We start from the raw sequence: 11,875 nt of genomic DNA, 5'->3' as shown, positions 1-11,875 counted from the left end.
AGCCAAACGCTATTGCTATATTGTGACATAGGGTCCACATTTTTATAAAAGGCTTATACAAAGTTTGTATATATGAAATTTTTATTTAACATTACTTAATCTAGAAATTTTATTTATGTACTACTTTTTCCTTGTACTTTTAATTATGTATCTAACATTTCATTGGTACTTTGTTAATAATTTGTTAAAATATTAAGCTAGTACTAATTAACAAGTCCTATGTGTCATTTAAAAAACAAAACATTAAATATGAAAAAACCTATTTACAAAACAAGAAAAAAATTAAAAATGAAGAAAAAGATAATTTAAAAAAGAAAAGGAAAAGGAAAAAAGAAGAAGAAGAAGCAACAGACATACGACTTGGGTGATCCAAGTAAGTGAGTCCAATATCATTATTTTACAATTCATTTTTAAAATCATGCTATTCTAAAATTTTAATATTATAAAATTACCCTTCATTTCATATAGAATTACAAAATAACTGTAAAATAGTTATAAAATTATTATTTTTCTTTGCGTACTTATAAAACTGAAGGTTTTGTATAATTTATAAAAAAGTATAACACATTTAAAATTTATATGAAAATGTTCACTCTATTTTTTTTTAAAATAATTAAATAAAAAAATAGAGCATATTTGAAATTTACGTGAGAAATAAACTCATCAACTCTAGCTGCTCTATTATATCTGGAATTGCTCTGCGGTTCGCTTCTATACCACTCTTAAGATTAGGTAATAATTATAAGAAGAGCTAGTTGAGAGAGTTTAGTAAAATAATAATAAAATTATTAATTAGAGTAAAGTTAGAGAGAATACATTGTAATAATGTATATTTTGTATTCATTATATGATTATTTTTAGTTGATTGTTCTCAACGCTTATTTAGAGAGATGTATGATCTAAATGATATCATATCATATGTATAAAATAGATACTTCTAATAATGATTTCTATTTATATTTATTCTATTAATTAAAATGGTATGGGATAACACGAGATGATCGAAAATTTCTGTCCAAACGGCCCCCCTTTTTCCCTCTCTCAATCGATCTATTGCCAAGACTTTCATGGCATGACGCTGACGCCACCGCAGAGGTCAGCAGAACCCAGCTGGGTAAACTGACGCCATCACTGTCGTCACCGAAACGACTTCAATATCCTTGTCGAAACTCGCACGCTTTACGTCCCAATACAACTCACGAAAAAAAAAAAAAAAAAAAAAAAAAAAAAAAACGTCCCAATACAACTTCCCAACAACCAAACCGTCCAACACTTTCCCCCCTCTCTCTCTCTCTGAAACTGTGTCTGAAAGCGAAAATTGAAGCTTCGGTTTCTTGTCCTTCTCGTGCCTTTTGCTCTTATCTTTATTTCGCTGTATCTTCGGTCAGCTTTAGGAAGTTTCTCCTTCCGGTATCTGTGTGTTGAACTGTTGGGGTGTTTTCCTGCGGTATAATTTCTACCTGATTTGAAATATTTTTTGGAATTAAAATCTTTGGATCTTGAGGTTTTTGAAGTAGTTGAGTGGATCTAGTTCAAATGTTGAAAGCTTGTGGAGATGTATTTTTTAAGGTGAATTTTAATGACGGGATTTATTAAGAATAAAGATTGAATCAGTGCTGTTTTCTGCTTCCTTACAAGACAGTTTTTGAAGAAAAAAATTAGTCCTTTTTAATCTATTTCTAGTTAGCATTTTGGGTTTGTTTTGGATATTATGCTCATTAGGTGGTATTGGAAATTCAAGCAAGAAAGCAGGGTTCTTGGCCTTTGCACTCGTTTTCCTGATTCTTGAAAAATACAGAAATCAAATGATTCTTACCAGAAGTGCAAGCCCTTTGTGACTTGGAATTTAGAGTATTTGATTTAACTTGTCATCTTGCTAACTTTCTAACAGAGGGAGTTAAGTTATCCTTTTGAGGTTGCTTCTTTGAAATCCAGTTGATATTTTCAGCGTAATTCCGCTTTTCTGCTAGTTTTCTCTTTCTGGACTGTGATATAGGTATATTTTCTATTTTCCAATAAATTGTATTGTTTAGCATAAACTTCTTCTTGTGTCTAAATTGTACTTTTTTAGACATAGGTGTTTGGTTGAACAACTGTTAGGAAAAGTTTCATTTGTAACGTAATAGTCATAGACATTGATTTATCCATAGGAAGTTCCAAATAGAGCAACTGCAAGAGTATTTTGCACTGTGTATCAATGGCTAATTCAACTGAACCATCGTCATCTTTGAGCTTTACTTCATCTTCCCATTTATCAAATGGCACATTTGGCCCCACTAAATCGTCCTCTAGCCTTGAACCGGATCCTAACCTTGAAATCATCAGCTTAAGCAAGCTTAGCTCTAATTTGGAGCAGCTCTTGATTGATCCAAGTTGTGATTATAGCGATGCGGATATCGTTGTTGAGGGAATTCCAGTTGGTGTTAACCGATGTATGTTGGCTGTTAGAAGTAGGTTTTTCCATGAGTTTTTTCAGCGAGTGAAGGGATCTACCGAGAAGGAAGGAAAACCTAAGTACTTGATCCGTGATTTGTTGCCTTATGGCAAGGTTGGATATGAGGCATTTCGGGTTTTCTTGAGCTATCTGTACACGGCGAAACTGAAGCCTTCTCCAGTGGAAGTGTCAACTTGTGTTGACGATTTTTGCGTCCATGATGCATGTAGACCCGCTATTAATTTTGCTGTGGAATTGATGTACGCCTCTTACATTTTTCAGACGCCAGAGTTGATTTCACTTTTCCAGGTTAGTATTCTCTACATGCCGATCTACTTTTAAAAAATAAAGAAAAGAAAAGAAAAGAAAACTCTCGACATGCTAATCCAGAGTAACGAATTAGGCAAGTTAAGCAACCGATCATGTTCTGAACGTTTGGACGGTTGAGTAAGATCAAACATATACTTTGTTCTTTCTTGACTATTATGTTGCTTGTGGTTTGATACGCGCGGTGGAGGTGTTGAACTTCCCTTTCCTTGCGTTATTGGGTTTTTTTTTTTTTTGGGCATCTAATGCATCCACCCAGAGGCTGTTGAACCCATGACTTTACCCTCCAACGCATTCTTATTGGAGAAGGAGGTGCCATTCAAGCAAGCCCTAAACACTGGGATTTTTGCCTGGAAATTGGAATCGGACCCAAATGTGGATTCAGCAACCAGTTTTAGAAACTGATATTGAAAAAGTTACCTGGTATTTAAGCTGATAGTGGGAGAAACTACCCCAGCTAGAATCCCAAACTTTTTGTTTTAGGCTCGTATGCTAACTGTCTAGATTTAGAGGGACCTTTTTTTCCTATGCCTAGATTCAGAGGCACTTTGCTTACGGTAGTAATTTGATTTATTTTTTCGTTTTTTCTTTTTATATAAATTTTGTAGGTTGCGGATGGATTGTGAACCAATTTCATAAAGAAAATCATCCTTTTGAACATGGATATGCAAACTTGTACGTACGAATGAATAGTCGATATCTAGATTTTGACAGTTGGATCATAAATTGTTTGTAAATTGTAAGTCAAACCTCTCTTTCTCTCTCTCTCAATGCCCTTATGGTCTGTCAAGTGGCAACAGTTAGTGATGCAATAGCTGGTACCCCTACCTCTGAACCCCTCTTCCACAGTCAGCTTTTCTTCAATGTTTCATTCTTCCATTTTTTAGTTCAGATGAATCTATTAAGATATGGAGCGATGCAAATCCCAAATCTCTTAGTTAGCCAAACAATACAAGGTCACTTGATCAAACCGATTTCTTTTTAAATAATGGAAATGAATGTTTATTTCAATAAGCTAATTGAGTTTCCTTCTTTTCTTTTCTTTATCTATCCTTCTTTTTAAGCAAACATAAGGAATTAAAACCCCATCAGATATAAAATATGTGCTTAAAAGTAGACAATAATTAGGAGAATTTTAACCTAAGGTCAGGTTTTTGTTTGGTGTGTGGTGTGGGAATTATTCTCTTAAGTTAGCATTTCCATAATTATTTCGTATAGCCTGTTCCAAGGAAGTGAACACAGCAGATCATCGATTTTCGTCAATTACTGTCACCAGCTGTGTGTTAGTTTTATTAGAGCATGGCATGATTGGGAGGTGTATCACTTTTACATTGTTCAATGACCAAGTGTACTCAAGAAGGCTGAGACTGTGCAGGGGAAGACACTTTTCTGGGTTCCTTCCAAGAAAGGGTTGTTTGAAGTAAAGTCGTTCTATAATGCTTTATTTCCCATGTTAATACCCACTTTCTCAGGGGAAGTTAGTAAGGCTCCTCCAAGAGCGACTTTCATTGTTTGGACTGCAGATTTTGGGGTGATTCATACCGTGGATAATTTGAGATTACAGCACATAATAGAAATAGATTGGTGTTGCGTGTCTAAGGAGAGTGGGGAAACAGTTGATCGTCTCTTACTTCATTATTTGCTAGTTACTCATAGAAAATGATCTCGTCTCTTTGGGCTGAACAGTGTGTGTGGATCTTTCTGCATGTTGGAGATGACAATTTGTTGGCCAGTAGAGCAAATCCATGCGGAACATTAGTCTTCCTGACTGTGGTGCATATGGAGGGAGAGAAACAACCATACTTTCATAGGTTGTGAGAAGACGTGAAGGGTCTCGAGGATTTCTTTTTTAATTGACTATTTGAATTGTATTGAGTTATTTTTCTAGCCACTTGTTTTCAGGATTTTCTATATCTTTTTTCTTGTTCTGCTTGGTTGTTTCTCTTGTATACTTCCTCCGTACTTGAGTAACACCCCATTTTCGATCATAATAAAATTGACTTGCAACACACAGTCTCTCTCTCTCTCTCTCTCACACACACACACACACACACACACACAAGTAGTTTGTTGCAATTAATATACGAGTCATTTTGTAACGATTGCCAGATCTGCTGTGCCACTATGAAATATGTGGTGGGGAATTTTAACCAGTACCTGCCATCAGATTACTTGTGTTGAAATGTGAAACTCTTAATAATTTTAGTGCATATTCTTTTTTCAGATCCAGATTCAGCCATTGCGTTGGACTTAGGGGAGGGACACAGAGAGAGGGAGGTCATAAATATTGTCAATATAACATTAAATGTTATTTTCTAAGTTGGAATAGGCGTTATGCTGTGTTATAGGTTTTTTTTCTTTTAAAAAAAAACTTCTTGGAATTAAATGCTACATTACGATTGTTGTCATGCTATTTAGTATTTTTAGTAAGATGCCATCATGTACTAAGTATTGAGTGATTTTGTTTTTTCTTATCCTAGTTTTACACTGTTTTTTTCCTCATCTTTCATTTACAACGAAGGCGTTCGTTAGACTACAGGAAGATCATTCTAAATGTCTACTCTACATATGTGCAGAGACGTCTTCTTAACTTTGTTGGGAAGGCTGTTGTGGAAGATGTCATCCCAATTCTTATGGTTGCTTTCCATTGTCAATTGACTCAGCTTGTCACTCAATGTGTTGATCGAGTAGCTAGATCAGATCTTGACAGCATCTCTGTTGAGAAAGAGCTCCCTGATGAAATTGCAAAGAACATTAAATTGCTTCGTCTCCAGTCTCAGTGTGATGATGATCGTAAAATAGAAGCTGTCGATCCCTTGCATGAAAAGAGAATCAGGAGAATACACAAAGCATTAGATTCTGATGATGTTGAACTGGTGAAACTTCTCCTCTCTGAGTCTGAAATAACCTTGGATGAAGCCAATGCTCTCCATTATGCTGTAGCCTACTGTGATCCTAAGGTTGTGACTGAGGTGCTAGGTCTAGGTTTGGCCAATGTCAACCGTCGAAATTGTCGAGGTTATACAGTACTACACATGGCTGCAAGGCGTAAGGAGCCATCAATAATAGTTTCGCTTCTGACAAAAAGTGCCAGTGCATTAGAATTGACATTGGATGGTCAGAGTGCTGTTAGTATATGCCGGAGGTTGACGAGACCAAAGGACTATCATGCTAAAACAGAGCAGGGGCAGGAAGCAAATAAAGATCGGATATGCATCGATGTTCTAGAGAGAGAAATGAGAAGGAATCCAATGGCTGGGGATGCATCTATTTCTTCTGAAACAGTAGCAGATGATCTGCACATGAAACTGCTGTATCTGGAAAACCGAGGTATTATTCTGCAGATGGTAATCTTGGATTCTTCTTCCCTGGCTGGTAACTTCTCTGAATTATATTTGGTTCTGTTTATGAAATCTTAACTTTTATGTTGGAATTCCCATGAAATTTGAAAGGTGTTTGAAAATATTGGCTGAGACATATTGTTGTTGCTCTTAGGTTTGACCAAGGTTTGAATTTCACTTGTCAAAAAAACTTTGACCTTTTTTTGAGTTTCACCTCAGAAATTTGAGAATGTCACCTCCAGAAATTTGAGAATTTCTGTCTTGTCCCTAAAAAAATTAAATGGAAACATTTAAGGGATTCAGACCAGATTGGGATTCTGTCATTAGTGGCTGATGTGGCAAACAAAGAGACTATTTACACGACATGAGAATGGACACATGACATATTTGAAGTTAATCTTTTTTCCTTGTTCATTAAAAGGAAAAAATAGTTCTCCCTGTCATCTAAACCAAAACCTACCACCCTAGACACAAAATGCTTCCTTCCGTAACAATGGCTGCGGCCTCATGAAGGTTGGCCTTAACGGCAAGCGCAACACCCCCAGTGACCAATGTTCTCCCCATCTACCTCCTCCCACCTCCTTTCTTTAAAAAAAAAAAAAATGGCTAGACCCTTGCCCCTACCCTCTCTTCATCACCATTAATGTCATGTCAGAACCCACTCCACCTCACTTTGCCATGGTGTTTAGATCAGTCACCTAATCAACTTGAACCTCCCAATTCAATCCAAGGATCTCCAACACCTTATTTTTCAGCTGCTTAAAACCAGATTTTCCTATAAACCCAATCTCCAAATGCACACTACAGAAACAATAGCAACCATGGCCTAACGTATCCAGGCCTTGTCACGATACTATTTTTAAACCAACATCATTGACGATGTGTACGTTTTGTGCTTGAAAGGCTTAGTTTTTTAGTTTATTGCATTCATTAGAGAGTTTGTATCTTCTTTCTGATTCACAGACAGAGAGAGAGAGAGAGAGAGAGAGAGAGAGAGAGAGAGAGAGAGAGAGAGAAGTGACTTGGCAGGCAAAGTGATCTTTCTGTTGGCCAAAAACATAAAGATCAAATAGCATTCCATGCCAAAAATAGAAGTGACATGGCATGCCAAAGTGATGTTTCCATTTGTCGCATGAAACATTCAGCAATGGAAGTTCCTATCTGATAGATGAAAGGATTAAACTGCTGTCATTGAATTTAGAACTTTTTAAATTAGGGATCAATTTGAACTTGGGTCAAATTTCAGGGACCAAAAGTGTATTGCAGCCTTTTATATTTAATGATGAACTTAAGTTTTTTTTTTTTTTTTTGTTACTTTAGTTGCATATTAGAGCTTGTAGGAGTCTATTTTGATATTGGAAGATTTTGTTTTTGATATTGGAAGATATTTAAATTCCAAAAACTTGTGATGCTTTCCAGTGTCGACATCTAAGATGTCTCAGCATATTTTATCATAAAATTGTGAGACTTGTTCCAAAATGCTTGGGCCATGACCTACTGCTTGTATCAGCAAGTTGTCTAATCATGATTGAAATATCTCTCTCTGTTTGAATCATTAGATTACCGCTGGGTATTGTTGATATATCACACATGTTTTGTTTCATGTGTAAAACAAAGCTTTGGTTTCCTTATCTTTCTGGTAGTAATATTGAGAATCGTGAGTAAATTGTTTGGAAACTATTGATGATTCATTTCCTAAATGTAGGGCTGAGGTTTTGCTACATTTTTTACCTTTTCCCAGCGCTGGGATTAGATGTAGTACACATGGCTGAACCAAATGTGGTAAATTACTACTAGATAAATAATTTATCAAGAAGTAAAGCTAGTTGTGCATGAGGGTAACTGAACCTTCAATTTCACTTTATGATGTTCCACACAAGCTGTCAAGGCTGTTGAATTTTTTCCTTATTGCTTGGAAATTTTACGAGGATAGACCTGGTGAAAATTTGGAATAGTCTCATTAATACTAATACTCACACACTCCTATTGTATACTTCCAGTCTACTCAGGCTATGTCTTGAGGTTTTTAATAAAATCTTTGATTGCTTATCAAAAAAATACTACTACTTGCACATACATAGATGAATGAAAAGAGTGATGTAAATTGCAGTTGCATTTGCACGATTGTTCTTCCCTACTGAAGCAAAGCTAGCCTTTGATGTTGCACATGCCGAGACAATATCTGAGTTTGCTGGCATTTCTGCCTCAAAAGGTTCTACTGGGAATTTGAGGGCAGTCAATCTGAATGAGACTCCAATTATGCAGAACAAGAGACTCCGTACTCAAATTGAAGCACTGATGAAAACAGGTAATGCAAGCTTGTAGTATCATATTACAATGCCTTGTGTCCCTTTCTTCTATTTTATTGTGACCTATTGGGTAATCCCATTTTCTCTCTCTCTCTCCTCCCAACCAAAATGGGAAAAAGGGAGAAAAGGATCTGATATCTTGCTGATATGAGGTTGATTTTTTAGTGAACTTTACTTCCAAGGTGCCTTGGTTCATCTCATGTCATGTGGTCACCTAACGAGAACTGCTAGTAGTTTATATTTATTAGATAATGATAAAAAGAAAATAAGGTAAAAGTACACCTTTACCCTCCAACTAACACATTTGATACTTTTTTTTTTTTATCTTGAACTACCAAAATTGACACATCGTATTCTTCAATTACCGTCAATTATTAAATAGCACCCGTCATTGAGATTTGACAGTCGAGATTGTGTTTTTTCACCATCTTAATAGTTACAGTTAGACAAAGGGTGCTATTTGACAAAAAGTGGTAGTTGGAGTGTAATATGTCAGTTTTGATAGTCTAGGGCACTGTGTCTGTGTAAAAAATGTTAGGTGGAGGTCAAAAGTGTATTTTCTCCTGTATAACATGCCCATTATATTCCCTAAAGGGTAAGAAGAAATGAGAAGTGCAATACACACGCACACACGCATGCACACAAACACACGTGTATATAATTAATGCTTGCTTGAGTAAAAGATATTAATTTATCGCTCTTAGAATGTATTTAGGTGTTCTTTTGTATACTTCCTGTGTACACGGGCTATACCTATTTCATTCAAATCAATAATATGAATCTCTTACTTATAAAAAAAAAAAAAAAAAGTAAAAGATACTCTCCAACTACCATCAAATGTCAAATAGATTTTTGACTCTGTGTAAGTGCTCGTGCTATGCAGCATGTTCATTTTGTTTCCCTAAAGGGTAAGAAGAATTCAGAATACCAGAATGTGTGTTTCCTAGTACATGATGCGTCTTATGGATATGTAGTCACTCCAGTGGTATTGGTTTTTAATCTAATTGATTTTTTGGTCGGTTGGGTTTGTTCTGGATTCATGTAGAAAAACTTTGTAATGCTCAGTTTATTCCCTCATCTCACTCTTATTATAGTTGTACTTTTGGCTGCAGCATGGTTTTAGTATCATTATTTATACCGTAGTATTGTACTGTGCTGGCTGAATTAGCTGCAATTATGCAAGCACATTGGGAAGGAATATCCTGAGTGTAGTTGTCCAGTAGGGTTGGGCTACATGATTTTTTGTGGTAAATTTAACTTTGTTAGTATCGGATTCCTTTTCATTCATTCATTAATTGATTCAAGGTAGCTGTAGCTTGGTGGCATTTAACCACTTCTCATCCCAGGATGCTGACTATTCCTCATTATTTTCTTAATTGAAAGCAACTAGACTTGGCTTATTTTTAAAAGCAGAACCTGACTAAATGCATAAGTTGAGGATTTTTAAAAGAGCATTTGGCTCGTTCTGAGTTGTCACAAGATGAATTTAAATTCAGCTAGTTTACTGTCTACTAATTAGTAAAGTTGACAGTTGAATTAAATTGAACTTGTTTACAGTTTGCTAAGCAAAAAAAGAATTGTCTTACGGAGTTGTCATTTAAGCTTTGTGGTTGCCTTGGTGACAGTGGAGATGGGTCGACGCTATTTTCCTAATTGCTCAGAAGTGCTGGATAAGTTCATGGAGGATGACCTTCCCGATTTGTTTTATCTTGAGAAGGGCACCCCAGTTGAGCAGAGAATCAAGAGGAAGCGCTTCATGGAGCTAAAACAGGATGTTCAGAAGGCATTCCATAAGGACAAGGCCGAGTCCAGTCGCTCTGGATTGTCTTCCTCGTCATCCTCGTCTTCTCTAAAAGATTGTGTAAATTATAGGGTGGGAGAAGACGGTGTAAATTACAAAAAATCATGAAGGCTCGTAATTTGTCTAAATAAGCCTGGTCCTAAAGTGCAAACTATTTTCAGAAAAATATATAGGTGAGATCCTCATAAATGTTGGCTCGTCATATTCTTTAAGTTCTTAGCTAAGGATTATGCTCTATGTTGTACCATTAAGCTAGTCAAATCGTTCCACTTCTGAATTTTTTTTTGTAGAGGATGGTCTTAACAGCTGGGAGAATGAAAGAAATTGTAAAAGTTATTCTTTTGTTCCATTTTGTGCTGCATTTGCTACCATGGGAAAGTAGATCTGTGAGCAGATTTTTCAGAAGCATTCTTGTCAATCATGGTAACCCGAGAGGTCCATTGGTTGGGAAAAGTGATGGAAATTGTTTGTACGACCATTATAAGCCGCAGATATTCCCTAAACATATTTTACACTCGAACAGAAGAGAATAATATCAGATGCCTTCTCTTTTGGGCTCAGAAAAGTGTTCTAAAAATACTTTTAGAGCATCAAATGGTGTGTACGCTTGTGAGTTGATTCTTAATTAGTGCACAAGTGTATTTTTTACTCCACCCATGCTCCTCCCTTCCGGCTCTTCCTAGAGCTGCCATTGGTTTTTATCTGGTTTTTTCTTTGTTTTTCGTCCATAGCACAGAGATGTGTCAATCTCCTGTTTACCGACTTCCCACTAGTGCCACAAGTCGCACTGCAGGACTCTCCAGCTATCGATCCTTCGGACGACAAGAGAAGATCATAAAAAATAGCAGCGTGTACGTCTCACGCACTGCTCAAATTGAGCGTGGAACTCATGTGCCGCCGCATTAGGGAGAGTCATTCGCCGCCACATGTGGCACTATCGAGGTTAATGGCCTTGGATTTTTAACCCCTTGGATTTCTTAGATTCGACCAACCTCATCTCTCCAAGAGTGGCACATGGCCTCCATGTGCCTTCACAGTCACTAACAATCGTCTGTCAGCGATTCAACCCATCTTTCCCTTGCTATTTTCCTATATTCTCACTTCTCCTAACCAAAGATCAAGAGAAAAGGGTAATGAAAGTTTCCTTCAGCCAATGCAGACTAGCAAAATCCAGTGTTGGGATAAACTAGTTATCAAAGGCTAAATTTGAAGTATCACAGCGGAAATAACCAAAACAGAAATTAACGACAATCACACACAGAACACCAATGTGAGCCTACGTCCACTAGTGAGCTCAGTCTCAATGAATTTACTATCAACAAAGATGAAGTACAAGAGATTTATTACAAAAAATTCTTCTAAAAGAATTTCACTCTCTCTCGTATGCTCTCACTCTCAAAATACACTGCTCCTTAAAATGCAAAACTGACTCGTACGAAATAATGTCATTTTGTATTTATACTGAAATGGTAGACCCTAACTTTCAAACATTCGCTCGAGTAAGTGTTGAGTGGTGCTCAAGCGAACGTTAGGGTTTGGCATCCCCCTTGAGCTAACTGTCGAGCGGGTGTCAAGCGAACTCTCGAGTTGCACTCCGCTCGATCTGACTGTCGAGCGGTAGTCGAGCGAACTCTTGGGTTGTACGATGTTGGCATCCTGCTTT

At 36.7% G+C, this 11,875-nt stretch overlaps 1 protein-coding gene across 2 annotated transcripts; it reads left to right on the top strand.

The window, feature by feature from the left end:
* The first annotated feature begins 1,253 nt into the window (after positions 1–1,253).
* LOC121268675 (BTB/POZ domain and ankyrin repeat-containing protein NPR1-like) lies at positions 1,254–10,548 on the top strand. Of its 2 annotated transcripts, none has more exons than XM_041173013.1 (4): positions 1,254–2,743; positions 5,425–6,091; positions 8,213–8,410; positions 10,037–10,548. In XM_041173013.1, exons 1-4 carry the CDS (start codon positions 2,198–2,200, stop codon positions 10,318–10,320), a joined length of 1,695 nt encoding a protein of 564 aa, XP_041028947.1. In that variant the 5' UTR covers positions 1,254–2,197; the 3' UTR covers positions 10,321–10,548. The 2 variants fall into 2 exon arrangements, with proteins under 2 accessions (XP_041028947.1, XP_041028946.1); XM_041173012.1 differs by having other exon boundaries at positions 5,338–6,091.
* The last annotated feature ends 1,327 nt before the right edge of the window (positions 10,549–11,875 follow it).

The sequence above is a fragment of the Juglans microcarpa x Juglans regia genome, chromosome 5S (genome assembly GCF_004785595.1).
Source record: "Juglans microcarpa x Juglans regia isolate MS1-56 chromosome 5S, Jm3101_v1.0, whole genome shotgun sequence".
NCBI lineage: Eukaryota > Viridiplantae > Streptophyta > Magnoliopsida > Fagales > Juglandaceae > Juglans > Juglans microcarpa x Juglans regia.
The sequence above is the reverse complement of the archived record's forward strand: the minus strand, read 5'-3'. Positions and strand labels throughout refer to the sequence as shown.

Bases quoted from the DNA above. Each gene is read 5' to 3' on its own strand.
- LOC121268675 (XM_041173012.1), top strand. From the start codon at position 2,198: ATGGCTAATTCAACTGAACCATCGTCATCTTTGAGCTTTACTTCATCT. The intron at 2,744-5,337 runs GTTAGTATTCTC...ACATATGTGCAG, and splicing joins AGTTGATTTCACTTTTCCAG to AGACGTCTTCTTAACTTTGT. The intron at 6,092-8,212 runs GTATTATTCTGC...TGTAAATTGCAG, and splicing joins GCTGTATCTGGAAAACCGAG to TTGCATTTGCACGATTGTTC.